The 17822-nt window shown below is 43.0% G+C and overlaps 1 protein-coding gene across 3 annotated transcripts in view; it reads left to right on the top strand.

Moving 5' to 3' along the window:
- The window catches only part of LOC137304515 (adhesion G protein-coupled receptor E2-like), a 55415-nt gene that overhangs the window by 23364 nt on the left and 14229 nt on the right, over positions 1 to 17822 (top strand). For 2 of the 3 annotated variants that reach the window (XM_067973152.1, XM_067973150.1), the window contains 8 exons: positions 4246 to 4392; positions 5278 to 5424; positions 9094 to 9131; positions 10212 to 10389; positions 13106 to 13225; positions 14817 to 15001; positions 16123 to 16281; positions 16948 to 17148. In XM_067973152.1, coding sequence (XP_067829253.1) covers positions 4246 to 4392; positions 5278 to 5424; positions 9094 to 9131; positions 10212 to 10389; positions 13106 to 13225; positions 14817 to 15001; positions 16123 to 16281; positions 16948 to 17148 — 1175 coding nt within the window. Of the gene's footprint in view, positions 1 to 3223; positions 3371 to 4245; positions 4393 to 5277; positions 5425 to 9093; positions 9132 to 10211; positions 10390 to 13105; positions 13226 to 14816; positions 15002 to 16122; positions 16282 to 16947; positions 17149 to 17822 lie in introns of all 3 variants that reach the window. The other variant, XM_067973151.1, reaches the window with a different exon arrangement.

Below are 17822 nucleotides of genomic sequence, written 5' to 3'. Positions count from 1 at the left end.
GACCTGGCTCGTTAGATGATAAATTTGTAACGAAAAATAATTGATGACAAATTCTTCAACTCTGTTTTAATCTCTCTTTTGCATCCATTTGACCATGTGAATTCATCTAACACTGGCCTCACAGATCTTAAGCAAATGTTATGGATGAGTGTTCTTGAAGAGTCAGGTTCTTAATATTCAAAGATGGTACATTCTGACGCCATTTATGATTGTCGACAATCTGTTGGGAAGAAAGGCAGGGCTGATCAGCTCTGCTTTCTTTGCTTTGAGTTAGGGCTGCCATTTGGCTAGTTGCCATGGTAACCTGCCCAGTGCCATGCATGGACCTTGCTCACTTCTCACCTTACCCGTGTTAGTTTTGCTGCCCTCTAGAGAATAGAAGGATCATTGGAACTCAGGAGGATTCTAATCTTTTCAATTTCAAGCCAAGTGCCTTGCCAACTGAGCTATTGAGTTATGAAGAGAATTGTAATTTGACGATTCATTGGAAGACTATTAAGTGATTAGGTTTTGACTGGCCTAAGTTTGCTTGTAATCTGTGCAGAAATTATGGATCATCAAGTTGGAGATCAGTTCTGAATGAGATGTTGTCTCAAGACGATGAATGAATGTGCTTGTTGATAATTATGTGCTCTTGTACTGGTTACGCACCCATTGCAGGAGATAGGGAGTCCTTGAGTTACCTTGAAGCAATGGCACTTGTGTCAGTCAATGATGATGAGATGGTGATGCTTCTAAGAATGAGTGAGGTAGTTTTGGTCTGCTTTGTGATCAGGAACTTGTGATGTTCTGAACCAATCTAAATCTTTGTTATTGTCCACGTGCTGTTGGGGAGATGGTATTCATGTGGTCATTGAAGGATTCCATGACACTCATCAGAAAATAAAAACACTCCATGAGCATCTAGATGGTCTGTAACCACAGTCAAAGAATTCTCAATAGTGAAAGTTGCTGTTAATTGAAACAACTAGTTGTGCTGATAGCCCACTTTCTAAAGTACAACAATTCTTCTTTTAATTTTTGTTTTCTTTAGATGTTTGCATCCCTAGTTAACCTCCCTGAGGGCAGTAAGAGTCAACCACATTGTGTGGGACTGAAGTTACGTCCGCCAGATAGTGGTGACAGGTTCCCTTTCCCAAAGGGCATTAATGAACCAGTTGGGACCTTATGACAATCCAACAGATTTCATGGTAATTTCCTGGTGTCAGTCCACATTTATTGAATTCAATTTCACAACTTGTCATGATTGGGATTTGAACTCTTGATCTCTGGCTTACTAATTCATTACCATGACCTCGAGGCTGCTGCCATTAAGCTGCTGTACCCAACTATAGTAAACTAGAAGAATTATACTCATCATTCCCACTATCCCATGAGTTCTTCATCACATTCTTCAAACCCAAATTAGTTGAAGGGACTCCTGGTGAAGTCCATACTGATGGTCAAGAACCAATGGAAGTATCAAGGAAGAGTTACAGAAGTTGTTAATTCAGAGATTACAAGACCGAACGATGAGCAGTGAAAGCTCAAGGGAAAGTGTTATTTTTATAACACAGTCTGCCAGCATTGAAATCTGATAATGAAATGTGTCTTAGAAATCACACCATAAATACATGGACACAGAAAGGGCCCATCAAATGTATCAAAGGTCATACTTAGTACAAACAGAACAAGGTGTGTCACCTGGACATAATCATCAGAATATCAGGGAAGCAAATGAGGAATTGGAACTCTGAATCATGGATGAGATATGTGGTACCCAGAGAGTGTGATTAACTACCATCATCTCCAGATGGAATAGGGGATGTAAGACCTGGTCCAACAAATCAAATCCCGAGAGTAAGAAGGTTTAATTGTGAGATTGAAGTGACATTGTGAGAAATGTTTAGGGCATGAAATTAGTGAATCAATTTTCAACATGTTCATGTGATGCTCCTCTGACTGGTATTTTAATGTAGACATTAACCCACTAAAATAATGGACTTGGGCTGAGGAATGTCATGTGTTAATATTTACACGAGTCATTTCCAATCTTTAGATGATTTTGAAAGGCTAAAGTTTCCAGAGGACGAGGGAATGGGAGGAAAACATTAAATTAAATTAAATTCCATGGAAAAATATGTTTTCTTATTGAGCGACCCAGATGAAGGTCCATAGTGCAGGACATACTGAGGTTGATGGGAATTGGAAAGAAGATGTGATAAATTGGGAAGTTGTAATGATGTGGTGTTAGATAGAGTTTCACAAGGGTATGGATTGTCGGAGGAAGGGAAGAGCAAGGGGGTGTAAGGAGAAATATAAAGCAATGAAAACACTCCGGGCACCAAATGGTGCAAATAATTAATGTTGAGAAATACTCGTTTTTTCAGGGAGATTTCAGAGTGAACAGATTTGCTGCTAATAATATAACTGGTCCTTAGACCCTTTATCAGTCCCGCTAAATCTTTCCAACTGAAAGTATTTCATCTGCATTGACTTTCATGACAAGTGGTGACATCTGAACAATGTGTGAACCAGCACAAGTTATGTGCCTTTCTGTTAAAGATTATGCTCAATAGTAGGACTGTCTTACACTCGATGAAACTGCTGTCAAGTCCCAGGTTTTACTCCTGGCCTGAGATTGATAGATTTTTGTTAACCAAAGGTATTAAGGGATATGGGGCTAAGGCAGGTATATGGAGTTAGGTCACAGATCAGCCATGATCTCATTGAATGGTGGAACAGGCTCGAGGGGCTAAATGGCCTCCTCCTGTTCCTATCTGCTGAGTTAGCTGATCTCAGTCAGGGTAGCAGTAGGGATGCTGCGATTAGCCTCAACACCTCTAAGACAGGGAGGGTCAAATCAGTCATGTTTAGCACTATCCAGCGATCCCTATTGGAAAGTACCTGTGTGAAGACAGAATTGGTCTCTTGCTTCCTACGTCCCCATAGCCAACTAGCCTGTTCACACTCACTGTCTAAGCTCACACACAATGGTTTGTCACTTGGCTCAGGTACTGGATGGGTTATCAGCACTAATGGCAGAAAATGCCTTTGAGGGAGGAAGAGGAGAAAACAATTGGCATCAAGAGGATCCTGCTCTCCATGTTGGTATCTCCTCCCATCACTGCTGCGGTGCTGGATGATGTTACGTTCTCTGAGATAGAGACACCAGAGCTGGACTGAGAGGTGGTCAGTAGGCTGCGGTGCTCAGGGCAGATTCTAAGTGTGTTTTTCGTTCCAGATATCAACGAGTGTAAGACAAACCCATGCGGCACTAATGCAAGATGCACCAACACACTCGGGTCTTTCAACTGCGTCTGTGACAGGGGATTTGTCTCAAACACTGGGAAATTTATCTTTAACGATAAAACAAAGACTCAGTGCCGAGGTAAAGACTATTCGGCTGCAGAAGCTTCATCCAAAAATTCACCTGTCTTTCAGTAAATACTCAAAGTGACACAGGTTTAATTAGATTGCCAGGGGAACACCGCATCAAGATTGATAATATAAATTGCCCTATCAATCAAAGGAAACATTTTCAGGGCTATGGGGAAAGAGCAGGGAATGGGACTAAGTGGATAGCTCTTTCAAAGAGCTGGCAAAGGCATGATGGGCCGAATGATCTCCTTCTGTGCTGTAAGATTCAATAATTCTATGATCAGTTGACCAATGTAGAGAAGTACCATTCACACTGAGAGAAAACTAAAATGGACCTCATAGGTTGGAGGTTATTGAAGGTCATTAGAAGGCAGATGAACCCAAGGGATGAGTGAATTTATTAGTCATTAATAGAAGAAATGGTAAATTATAAATTTGCTGGCACCTTGGAAAGACTTAAGAATTGGATTTTCTTTACATTCAGAGTTAATGGGTGAACTATCTAGTTTTAAACTCACCTGTGATGTCTCCACCCACAATCTGCTGACACTCACTGTCCAGTCTCACCCAGGAAGAATGGACACTTGGGTGAGAGATTGAAGGTTGACTGGCCCCTAATGGGAGTCATCACCTTCAGGAGGGGAGAAACATTGGCCCAAAAAGGACCTACTGTCCATGTTGTTGGTATCTCCTCCCAGCACGTTTGCTGCACGGTGCTGAATGGGGTCAAAGTTCTCTCAGTTTCACTTCTCCAGAAATTGAGCCGTGACACAGGGAGGCAAATGTCACAGGAAACCCCACTTCAGGCAGAAACTAGAGCAGGACTGAGAGATGATCAGTGCACGAAGGTGTTCAGGGAGATTATAAGATTGTTTTTTATTCCAGATATCAATGAGTGTGAGTCAGATCCATGCGGTGCGAATGCAACATGTACCAACAGACCTGGAGATTTCTCCTGCACCTGTAATGGAGGATTTGTCTCAACCACCGGAGAACGTAACTTTAAAAATAAAACAAAGACCCAGTGCCGAGGTAAAGACTATTCTGTTGCAATGGTTACATCCAAAACATTCACCTGTCTTTCGTAAATGCTCAAAGTAACACAAGGTGCAGAGCACTCACAAAGGATTGAGTTGTTTGCCAGGGGAACGCCACATCAAGATTGATAATAAAAATTGCTCTATCAATCAAAGTTGATCTTTGCAGGGCTATGGGGGAGTGGGACCAAATGGATAGCTCTTCCAAAGAGCCAGCACAGGCACGATGGGCCAAATGGCCTCCATCTGTGCTGGAAGATTCAATGATTCTATGATCAGTTGCCCAATGTAGAGAAGTACCATTCACACTGAGAGAAAACTAAAATGGACTTCATAGGTTGGAGGTTATTGAAGGTCATTAGAAGACAGATGAAGCCAAGGGATGAGTGAATTTATTCGTCATTAATAGAAGAAATGGTAAATTATAAATTTGCTGGCACCTCGGAAAGACTTAACGATTGGATTTTCTTTACATTCAGAGTTAATGGGTGGACTATTTAGTTTTACACTCACCTGTGATGCCTCCACCCACAATCTGCTGACACTCACTGTCCAGTCTCACCCAGGAAGAATGGACACTTGGGTGAGAGATTGAAGGTTGACTGGCCCCTAATGGGAGTCATCGCCTTCAGGAGGGGAGAAACATTGGCCCAAAAAGGACCTACTGTCCATGTTGTTGGTATCTCCTCCCAGCACGTTTGCTGCACGGTGCTGAATGGGGTCGAAGTTCTCTCAGTTTCACTTCTCCAGAAATTGAGCCGTGACACAGGGAGGCAAATGTCACAGGAAACCCCACTTCAGGCAGAAACTAGAGCAGGACTGAGAGATGATCAGTGCACGAAGGTGTTCAGGGAGATTATAAGATTGTTTTTTATTCCAGATATCGATGAGTGTGAGTCAGATCCATGCGGTGCGAATGCAACATGTACCAACAGACCTGGAGATTTCTACTGCACCTGTAATGGAGGATTTGTCTCAACCACCGGAGAACGTAACTTTAAAAATAAAACAAAGACCCAGTGCCGAGGTAAAGACTATTCTGTTGCAATGGTTACATCCAAAACATTCACCTGTCTTTCGTAAATGCTCAAAGTAACACAAGGTGCAGAGCACTCACAAAGGATTGAGTTGTTTGCCAGGGGAATGCCACACCAAGATTGATAATAAAAATTGCTCTATCAATGAAAGCAGATCTTTTCAGGGCTTTGGGGGAGTGGGACCAAGTGGTTAGCTCTTCCAAAGAGCCAACACAGGCATGATGGGCCAAATGGCCTCCATCTGTGCTGTAAGATTCAATGATTCTAACCCCCCCCAAGACCAGCCAGGGCAGGAAGGCACCAAAAATGTGTTTGTCCCTCTTAATATATATAAACAGGAAAAAGCGTTTCGCAAAAAGTCTGTTGATTGAATGATCTTGAAGAATATAAACTCCACCCTTCGCAGCTTAGCAAAAGGCCACAGGTTAATTACATAGAATGTACAGCGCAGAAACAGGCCATTCGGCCCAACAGGTCCATGCTGGTGTCTATGTTCCACACGACCCTCTTCCCACCCTACCTCATCTAACCTCATTATCATATCCTTCTATTCCTTTCTCCCTCATGCGATTAGTCAGCTTCCCCTTAAATGCATCTATGCTCGTCGCCTCAACTACTCCTTGTGGCTAACGAGTTCCACATTCTAGGTAGAGAAGGTTCTATACAAGTTTAACATAACTTCTCTGCTTTTCAATTCTATCCCTCCAGAAATCAACCCAGTGCTTTGTGAGATTTTTTATGCCCTTATTAACCTGCATCACTGCTTTTAGTGATTTGTATATCAGGGAACTAGAGACCAATTAGCTTAACGTCGGTGGTAGGAACAATAATGGAATCGGTACTCAAAGATGTAATAGAAAAACATCCAGAAACTGAAAATATAATAAAGAATAGTCAGCACGGACTTCAAAATGGAAACTCATGCTTGACCAACCTTATTGAATTCTTTGAAGGACTAACAGAAAAGGCAGACAAGGGTAATGTAGTAGATGTAATATATTTGGATTTTCAAAATGCCTTCGATAAGGTACCGGATAGTGGACTCATGACAAAGGTCAGGGCATGTGGAGTCGGGGGCAAGTGGCAGAATGGTTAGCAAGCTGGCTACAAAACAGAAAATAGGTAGTTACTCAGACTGATAAAAGGTGGGAAGTGGTGTTCCACAAGGATCGGTGCTGGGACCACTGTTGTTCACCATTTACATAAAAGATTTGGACTCAGGAATCGGAAGTACAATTTCAAAAATTGTGGACGACACCAAATTGGTGGGTTTAGTTAATATTGAGGAATACGAAAAAATAAAAGAAGACATTAATAAACTTGCAGAATGGGCATGTATTTGGCATATGAATTTCTATATAGATAAGTGTTGGGTGGTACATTTTGGTAGGAAGAATAAAGAGGCCACATACTCCTTGGAAAATAAGAGTCTAAATGGGGTAGAGGAACAGAGGGATCTGGGGGGGTACAGATACACAAATCACTAAAAGTAGCGATGCAGGTTAATAAGGGCATAAAAAATGCAAATAAGAGGGATAGAATTGAAAAGCAGGGACTTGATGATACCAGAACTAAAAGGTTATACTTATCAGGAAAGATTGAACAGGCTGGGGCTCTTTTCTCTAGAAAAGAGAAGACTGAGGGGTGACCTAATCAAGGTCTTTAAGATTATGAAAGGGTTTGATAGCGTAGACGTAGAGAAGATGTTTCCACCTGTGGGGGAGACCAGAAGTAGGGGCCATAAATATAAGAGAGCCACTAATAAATCCAATATGGAATTCAGGAGAAACTTAATTACCCAGAGAATGGTTAGACTGTGGAACCTGCTACCAGAAGGAGTAGCTGAGGTAAATAACATAGATGCATTTAAGGGGAAGCTAGATAAACACATGGGGGAGAAAGGAATAGAAGGTTATGTTGATGAGGTTAGATGAAGAAAGGTGGGAGGAAGCTTGTGTGGAGCATAAACGCCGGCATGGACCTGTTGGGCTGAATGGCCTGTTTCTGTGCTGTACATTCTATGTAATTCTATGTAAATCAGCCAGCAAGTTCTGGGAATTAAGAGATGCGAGTGAGTTGCGATTCTCCGGAACTTACTGGTCGATTTACGTTGCTCTGCCATTTGCTTTGCACAAACAGCATCTCCACCTTAGCCTCGGTCTTATTTTTAAGAACTTGCTGGATTTGCACATTAATCGTCCATTAAACTCACCACAGAAATTTAGGGCTGGTGATTAACTGCTTAAGTATCTTTTTAACTATGTGATGATTGTTAATGCAATGCCAATCAACCTTTGGTCCAGAAAGAGAAAAATTTAAACTGTTTGTAGTAAAAATTTTTTAGAAATTTAAAAAAATTCCTAATTTTAAATGTTTTAATTTTGTCTTACTTTTCCTTTGTCTCTTAATCCAATCTTTCTTTCCCTCTCTTTATTTCTCTTTCTGTACCTGATTTGACTTTCTCCGTCGTTCCTCTGTTTCTTTCTCAATCCTTAAATCTCACTGGTTATGGAGATAGACTGTTGGTCCCACCCTTCACTAAGGGCCCAGATGCCCTGTTGTCATGGCCCCACCTTTATCAGCTCGCACTTCCAGCAAGTTACGGTGCAAGAGAATTTTGAGTTGATGGGTGCAGAAAAAAGTCTAACTAATGGGGCACGTCGTGAGATATTCCAGCAAGATTTGGCCCCTTTGTTTCCAATGTAAGTGTATTGAACGATTTGTCTCCATCCCTCGGAGGCACTTGAGTGGGTCCTATTGACTGCTCCATTGGGAAGAATAATCCCACCCAGGAGTAGAGAATGATGATGCAACGAGGAGTATTAAGGAATAATTGAGTTGGAATGTGGACAGAATGGCGCCTGCTGCATGTTTGGAGATTATCGGAGAAAAAGATCGGAGACAGCGGGAGAAAAATGGTTGAATTATTGGAGGTATGAGGGCCATAATCAGATTTTAAAAGATTATTAATCCTTGCTTCTGCTTTATATAGAGTTACAATCTGTGCAGAGACCTCCTTATCGAATTATTAATTTTACTAAGTAGTGTTTCTGAAGATGCTGGATATCAACGCTAGGGAATGGAACAGACTTGTACATGGGATGTAAACCCTCCAGGCCATGTTAGCAAGTGACAGTCACAGTGTAAAGAAATAAAGAAGAAAGGACTTGCATTTATATAGCGCCTTTCACGACCTCCGGATATCCCAATGCGTTTTGCAACCAATGAAGTACTTTTGAAGTGTAGTCACTGTTGTAATGTGGGAAATGCGGCAGTCAATTTGTGCACAGCAAGATCCCACAAACAGCAATGAGATAATCTATTTTAGTGATGTTGGTTGAGGGATAAATATTGGCCAGGACACCGGGGAGAACTCCCCTGCTCTTCTTTGAAATCGTGCCATAGGATTTTTTTACGTCCACCTGAAGGAACAGAAGGGGTCTCGGTTTAACATCGCAGCTGAAAGATGGCACCTCCGATAGTGCAGCACTCCTTCAGTACTGCACTGACAGTGTCAGCCTTTCCGATTCCATTTCCCGCTGAATTGGTGGGTTGATTTCCAGTTGAATTAATGCTTTGATTTCCAGGTAAATTGGTCTGAATGCCAGTTGAATTGGTGGGTTGATTGCCAGTTGAATTGGTTTCTTTTCTTTTTACAGATCTGAAACACTTTCATCCTAAGACTTCATCACTTGAGGTAAATTACCAAGTACACGCATTAAGTAGAAATAATTTTTAGATTCACTGTGGCTCAGTTTGCGACTGGTCTTGTGGTGACAAGCTTTGCTCCAATTTCTTCTCTCCGTTTGTCCAATATCCACCTCCCCTCCCCTGAGCATGTGACCCTTCTTGGAGTCCAGGTTCAGATGCTCCGGTTGCTTGCTCACATCTTGGCCCAAGTGACTCTCCTTCCAGTCAGCCTCAGCAGTGAGTGTTGGCAGTGTAGTGGACCATACAGGACGTCATGACCAAGCTGAGTTTAGTCCACACACATGCACTTGACCAATGGGAGACACTGGGGTAGCAATTAGGAGCGGGAAGCTTGACTGATATAATGCCCAAAACGAGGGGTTGTCACGCCCTTGTCTATGGAGACGTCAGATGCTCCTGACGACATCTTTCTTCCGGGACAATGGACTCCTTCTCCGCTGACTGCAGTGTAAGAGAGGATTAAGCTGTCCTTCTTTAAATCCCCTCGTCACAGGCTTAACGCATGATTGCTTAAATGATATGTTTTTTCTTCACTGGCGTAGCATGCCTTGTCCACCACTCCCATACACTCTCTTCACGTGCCTTTTATTTTTTGGTTACCTCGATCCGTATAATCTCCCCGTCCTCTTGGTCAGCTGAATTCCTTTGTCTTTGCTCGGGCTTATCTCCCCGCAACACGATGTCCTTGTCTGCGAGCATTTTTCCTCACAGGAGCCAGACGTTTAAAGCAATTCAGGGTTTTTAGCGCAGTCAGTTTATTTTCCCTTAAAACTGACATTGAAAAGTCCATAATCCTTCACCAAAGAGATTTGAGGCAGCTGAGGCCATTCAGCCCATCATGTCTGTGCTGACTCTTTGCGAGAGCAATCCAAAACTAATCCTTCTGCCCTGTTCTCATCCCCCATAGCCCTGCGCTTTCCTCTGCTTCAAATATCAAATTTCTGGTGTTAGCACACTAAACATAACTTTTATTACGAGCTACTGAGGGAGGCAGAATGCACTAATGTGATGTAATCTCCAGACCTAATTCGATAGCTTCATCAATCGCTGTCTTCTGTCCCAACAGGATATTGATTCATTCGCCCATCAATCTTTCACGAGCATTTCAAAGTTGAACAATACGAGTTCAAAGGAGGCCAAGGAGCTGGTTTCGAACTTCTTGGAAGTCATGGAAAATTACACAATTGCAGCCGCTCAAAATTTAAGTCACCAAGAAAAGAAAAATTTCTCATCCGACAGTTTTGGTATGTGGTCCTAGCTGTGTGCTATAAAGATTCTATCTAGCCATTAGTTTCAGTCTATTCTCATTCCCCAGCCTTTAATACTACATATATATATATGTGTCAGTGGACGCTAAAGTTTCCATCACACCATTTAAGACAACAAGGGAGTTCTAGTTTTCTGGCTAACAGTCAGCTAATACCACCAAAATTGATTAACTGGTAACCTATTTTGTTGCTGTTTGTGAGATCTTGCTGTGTGTCAATACTGTGCTTGTACTGTCTTGCTGTGTAAAAATACCGTGGCTACAAGAGCAGGTCAGAGGCTGGGTGTTCTGCGGCGAGTGACTCACCTCCTGACTCCCCAAAGCCTTTCCACCATCTATAAGGCACAAGTCAGGAGTGTGATGGAATAGTCTCCACTTGCCTGGATGAGTGAAGCTCCAACGACACTCAAGAAGCTCGACACCATCCAGGACAAAGCAGCCCGCTTGATTGGCACCCCATCCATCACCCTAAACATTCACTCCCTTCACCACCGGCGCACAGTGGCTGCAGTGTGTACCATCCACAGGATGCACTGCAGCAACTCGCCAAGGCTTCTTTGACAGCATCTCCCAAACCCGCGACCTCTACCACCTAGAAGGACAAGAGCAGCAGGTACATGGGAACACCACCACCTGCACGTTCCCCTCCAAGTCACACACCATCCCAACTTGGAAATATATTGCCGTTCCTTCATCGTCACTGGGTCAAAATCCTGGAACTCCCTTCCTAACAGCACTGTGGGAGAACCGTCACCACATGGACTGCAGCGGTTCAAGAAGGCGGCTCACCACCACCTTCTCGAGGGCAATTAGGGATGGGCAATAAATGCCGGCCTCGCCAATGACACCCACATCCCATGAACGAATAAAAAAAAATTGGATGCAGCATTTGACTACATAACAACAGTAGTTGCACTTAAAAAGTGATTTGTTGCCTGTGAACTGTGCTAAGATTCTCTGTAAATACAAATCTTTTATAAAAAAATGGTATCATATTTATTTTTAACTTATCATAAACATCACTAGTTATTAAAATGTTCCTATTTAGATGCAGGTGAAGTTGATTCACTTGTTGGAGTGTGTATCAATGCCCTTTTTTGAGACTGAGCTAATGTATTCACTTAGGAACATTGGTGCATAGGAAAAGGAGTGGGCCATTCAGCCCCTCGAGCCTGCCCCACCATTCAATTAGATCATGGCTGATCTGGACCTCAATTCCATTTACCTGCCTTAGCTTCATATCCCCAGATGCCCTTACCCAACAAAAAAATCTACCTCAGTCTTGAAAGCTCCAATCGTCCTCCAGCATCCATATCCACTTAAGGGAGAGAATTCCAGATTTCTACTACCCTTTGTGTGAAAAAGTGCTTCCTGATTTCCCTCCTAAATGGCCTAACTCTAATTTTAAGATTATGTCCACCTGTTTCTCCGTATCTACCCTGGCAAATCCTTTTAATATTTTAAACACCGCAATCGTCTATAATCAAATGAATACAAGCCAAGTTCATGCAACCTGTCCTCACAATTTAACCCTCTAAGCCCCGGTATCATTTTGGTGAATCTGCGCTGCACCCCCTCCAAGGCCAATATATCCTTCCAAAACTCAACGCAGTACTCCAGGTGGGGTCTGACCAAGGCTCTATACAACTTGAACTCTTAAATAATGTAGTGTATGGGATAGTCCAAGATGGTCGACAGTGAGCCCACCTCCAGACCAATGAACTACCACTCAGTTTCTACGAGTACCGGACCTGCCTTGACAAGGTTGATGGTTCAAGAAAATTGTTCACTATAGCGAAGGAGTCAAATACCAGGGGACACACAGAAGTATTATTAAGAGAAGAACCACAAAGAATGCAAATTTACAGCACAGAAGGAAACCACTCAGGCCATCATGTCTGTGCTGATTCTTTGCTCAAGCAACCCTAAACTACTCCTTCTGTCCTGTTCTCTCCCCATGGCCCTGCATATTCCTCTGCTTCACATGTTTATTGACTCTTCTTTTTAGATGCAATGGCCTTTTCTCAATTATTCCCTGTGGCAAAGCGTTCCACATTCTAACTCGAAATTCCTCCCCATCGCCTTCATCACAATTTTAAATTGATGACCTCTTCTCACCGATTCCCCAAAGGGAGGAAATAGACTCTTCCCTATTCGTTCCAGCAAAGACCTCCATAATTTTTAAAAAACATCTATTAAATCTCCCCTCAGCCTTCTTTGCTCCAATGGCAATGGAATTGAGGAATGAGTTACCAGGGAAAGATGTTGAAGCCCTTGAGATAAATTGAATAGTCAGGCGACGAAGGACAGAATACTAGAGCCTGGTCTTCAGTTGCTTCCAAGCCTTTATTCAAAGAGATCAACATCACACACCCTACACCCTAGATAAGCTCTCATATAAATGGATACAAGAGCATCCCCAGTTGATATGCACCACCTAAATACAATTAACACTAATTGATATAAATCGCATGGATACAATTAACAGCCCTCAGTATACATGGGGTGAAGAGATAATTAAGTACGTTTCTGGAGGGAGAAGGGATTGAGGGACATGGTGAAAGGTGGGTAGGTGGGGTTGATTCCTGAAACTGGGACGGGTTAGCTGAGGCTCAATGGCCTTTTTTTCCTGTTTCTAAAACTGTTGACATTTTAATGCTGACCCCCCCAACTTGGTCTGTTGTGTTGCACAGATATCCTTATTCAAGCAATCTGGAACAACACAATCCTTACGGATGAAAGGGCAAAGTTAGCCACTGCCAAGAATAGCCTGGACATTAGCTGGAACAACGTGGCTGGAAAAGAGAGTTTTGGTGAGTCTAGACTTCCCTTTGTGTTCAATCCCTGCTCTAGCTCTCTGCCATTCTAATATAGCCAGTACCATTGAACCAATTATACAGGCCTTGGTTGTAGATTGTTGGAAGTGTCACAGACCTGAGTGTAATTCTTTGGTATCCCGTGCTGAGAATTTGCCTAGATTGGTTCGTAGTTCACAGACCCCGATGGTTATCCTACTAGTAAGTATATAGATGTATAACTCGGTTCTTCCCTGTCTCATGGTGCATAAAAGGTCAAAGTCATGTCTTGTGTAGGAGAACGCATAATATAATAGGAAAAAGTAGATTCACAATACAGAAGTTAGTATTAATATCTTTGTATTATCAGAATAGATTCTGCATGGTTTAGATTAGGTTGTCAGGATTCCACTGGAGAATGCTAAGTAAGCAGGAGGTGTCAGGTTAATGCAATTTAAAAAGCAACTAAGAGTTTGTGTAAGACTTATAGCTGGTTTAGAGCCAACATATCTAGGTTACAGCTTTAAAAGTGGGATGTTTATAACCATGAAAAATTGTGTTATCTTTGACATAAACAAAACACACATTCCAGTGAGAATGTGGTGCGACATTGCCATCTACTGGTTTAATAGCATATGACACATAAAGATCTCATGATGATAATTTCAGAATTGATAGGTATAGAACAAGTTATCTGACATTGTCCATCTGGGTGCTAGGGGCAATAGGCTCACTTTCAGTAATTCTTTGGTATCCCATGCTAAGAATTTGCCTAGATTGGTTCATAGTTCACAGACCCCGATGGTTATCCTACTAGTAAGTATATAGATATATAACTTGCTTGTACTTTCTGTCGATAATGATAAAACCAACAATTTACCTCTGGCGTCCGAACCTGTGTAATTTGGATGCATCTACTCTGCAATTATTTTAATGTGTGTGATTCATGATGCAAGGCAAAGAGAGTAAACAAAATCACTGTTATTGATAGTACCGCACATGTGAGGCTGCTGGAGGATAAATCCAATCAGATGCTACTCCTTTCCTGGTTTGATTCAACTTTCCCAGTTCAAAAAAAAAATTCTCTTCTGTAAGGTAGAATCGACGGACCTATCCTGGTTAAGGTCATCAATTCTGGTTGGACGTATTTCTGAAGGTTTCATCACTTGATGTCCTACCTCCAACCTCCCTGCCCCCACACTCCAGCCATTGGTCGCCCGGCGCATCGATCCTCTCACCGCCTTTCCACGCCAATTACAAAGCAAAAAAGACCCTTCATGGCCCAATTGGATGATTCTTTGACTGTCAGTCAATGAACCTTTTCTTCCCCATTTACAATATTTTTCGAGCGAATGAACAAAAGTGTTCATCAAAAATAGATAAAAGCACAACATTTTTTTTTAATGCCCCTATGATTTTTCTCCCAGGTTGCTCGCTGCAGTGTCCTGGAGATTAATCTCTGATTTCTGGAGACTCCAGGGCAATCCTGGAGGATTGGCAACCCTAATTCCTGGTACAATCATTACGGCCTGACCCACACTTGAAAAATCACCCATTGTTATTACAGTAAATGTAAACCAGCTTAACGTTTAACATTTCCTTTGTACAGATGTTGCTGCCGTCGCCCTAATCTCATACAAACAGCTGGACTCTCTTATGGAAGGCAATTTTGTAGACGATAAGAATAAGGCAACCAAGCTAGAGTTGATCTCTGAAGTCATCACTGCCACAGTGACCAACGTGGACAGGAAGATCTTTTCTGACCCAGTCATCCTCACCTTCGAGAACAAGAAGGTTGGTTCAACTTTGTTTTTAAGTTCTGACATTGTTTAGATTGGGCCAGAATGCTCCAAGACTTTATGCCTTCAAGAGGGAGCTGGACCAGTTCTTGGCTGGGACAGAGATCGCATCATATAGAATGTTTTTATAGGTTTCGTGTGGTCCATGTGATCTCCTGGACTGGTTCCGACTGACTGAGGGGGGTCAGAGAGGAATTTTCCAGAGTATTTTTTCCCTTATTGGCCCTGGGTTTTTTTCTCTGTTTTTTTTTTCCTCTCCCAGGAGATTATTACATGGCTGTGGGGGGGATCTGTGGCCTACGCAATTCTGGAGAACGTTGGCCCACTTTGTCTACCGTCATGGCAACAGTTGCATAACAAAAGCAATCTTTCTCATCTCTCTGTTTGACCACTGCTAACTGTTGCCTGTGCTTCCCTGAACATGGCTATAGATTGTAGGGAAAAGGGAAGATTGAGGGAGGTATGAAAGAAAGAAAGACTTACATTTATATAGCGCCTTTCACAACATCAGGACATCGCAAAGCTCTTTACCGCCAATGAAGTACTTTTGAAGTGCAGTCACTGTTGTAAAGTAGTGGCAGCCAATTTGCACACAGCAAGATCCCACAGACATCAATGTGATAATGACCAAATAATCTGTATTTAGTGATGTTGGTTCAGGGATGAATACCGGCCAGGACATTGGGAAGAACGCCCCTGCTCTTCTTCGAATAGTGCCATGGGATCTTTTACGTCCACCTGAGAAGGCAGACGGGGCCTCGGTTTAATGTCTCAACCAAAAGACGGCACCAATATTTATCCCTCAACCAACATCTAAAATGGATTCATTATCACATTGCTATATGTGGGATCTTACTGTGCGCAAATTTGGTTGCCGCGTTTCCTACATTACACCAGTGACTACACTTCAAAAGTAACTCATTGACTGTGGAGCACTTTGGGACATCCTGAGGATGTGAAAGGCACTATATAAATGCAAGTTCTATTCTTTTAAAGCTCCAGAGATGAACTCAATAACAATACAAAACGAGGTGGATCCCATTTTGTTTGCGTGTCAACTGACAAGAGAATCAATATTTAATGTAATCCTTAAACATTGTCTTGCTCTTTTATCAGAACAATAATGAAAAAGCAAAATGCGTCTACTGGGACAGTTCAGCGAGCGCTTGGTCTGATCGTGGCTGCAAGGTGGACAATTTCAACACGACGCACACCGTGTGCAGCAGTAGACATCTGTCCAGCTTCGCTGTGCTCATGGCCTTGCACGAAATAGAGGTACTGTCCAAATTGGAAAAGAGGGAGGGGGGGGGCGAAGAGCAATCAGCGATCTTTACCTAGAAACAGAGGACTGAAAGTCTGCCAGCAGTCACTTGACCTGTCATGAAACAAGCCTGCGGCAGTCTCGATACAGATTCTCGATGCCAATCGGCGAAGGTCCAGGGGATTGCAAAATTGTCAGTCTCGCCCAGAGCCGCAGCATGGCTCATGTGAGAAATGAAAGGCTTCACTCATTGGTGTTGCTGCTCTTCCTGTGTTGGAAGGGATTGGAGAGTAGGCAGCTCCCATGGAACTTACCCTAGCAAGAGACAGCACCTCCAGAGCAATAATATTCAGAGTGTTTGTGATTTAATCACTGCACTTTGAACTTTCCTCTCTTCCTCGTCAGCTGCAAACATTCCACCATACAAACTCCTCGCTGTGTTGAAACCTAGACTCACACTGGCCTCTCCTTCTGATCCTGTTCCAGGACCTTATCTCCCTCATTCGTCCCTTCCCCATACAACGTAGAGGCCCTTAAAGCCAAGATTGGCATAATCTAATCACCACATCCTGATTGGCCTTTGTTCTCTTACTCTCTGCGATCTTGGCGTTGACTTGCAGTAGGACGTGTCATCTTGATCGGTCATTGGTTTTTAAAACTGGCTTTTTGTTTCCCCACAGAAGAGTGACGATTACTACCTGCGTATGATCACTACAGTTGGGATCATTTTGTCGCTTGTCTGCCTCTTCATTTCGATCCTCACTTTCATCCTGTGCCGTTCAATCAAAAGTATAAGGACCACTATTCACACCCACCTCTGTGTGAGCCTCTTCTTGGCAGAGCTCCTCTTCCTTGTTGGGATAACCAAGACGGAAAACCAGGTAAGAGACTGTGCATGGTTAGACTCTATCTGAAGTACTCTGTACACCTCTGTTCACATAGAAGTTACATCATGGAAACAGGCCATTCCACCCAATCTGTCCGTGTCGGTATTGACCCTCCACACGAGCGATCACATTTACCCATTCTGTTCCTATATCTCTTTGTTCATCCACCCGTCCAATCTAATCCTGAATGCCGGCATAGTTTCTGCCTCAACCACTAACCCTGGAATTGAAATTTCCAGCAGGCTTCATCGGATGATGTGACCAGGAGCAGGGAACTCTGTCCAGGTTGTTCCCATTCCCTGGCTATGGGACCCTAAGTATAAATCATTCCTTCGCCCTGCATCCGTACAGATTACAGATGGTTCGGGAACGCCCCGATTTTAAAACTCTCCTCCTTGTTTTCAAATCCCTCCGCGACCTCACCCCTCCCTATCTCTGTAACCTCCTCCAGCTCTACAACCCTCCAAGATCTCTGCACTCCTCCAATTCTGGCCACTTGCGCATCCCCGATTTTCTTCGCTCCACCGTTGGCGGCCGTGCCTTCAGCTACCTAGGCCGCAAATCCCTCCCTAAACCTCTCCGCCTTTCTCTCCTCCTTTAAGACGCTCTTTAAAATCTACCTGTTTGACCAAGCTAATATCTCCTTATGTGGCCCGGTGTTAAGTTTT

The sequence above is a fragment of the Heptranchias perlo genome, chromosome 37 (genome assembly GCF_035084215.1).
Source record: "Heptranchias perlo isolate sHepPer1 chromosome 37, sHepPer1.hap1, whole genome shotgun sequence".
Lineage (NCBI taxonomy): Eukaryota > Metazoa > Chordata > Chondrichthyes > Hexanchiformes > Hexanchidae > Heptranchias > Heptranchias perlo.
The sequence above is the reverse complement of the archived record's forward strand: the minus strand, read 5'-3'. Positions and strand labels throughout refer to the sequence as shown.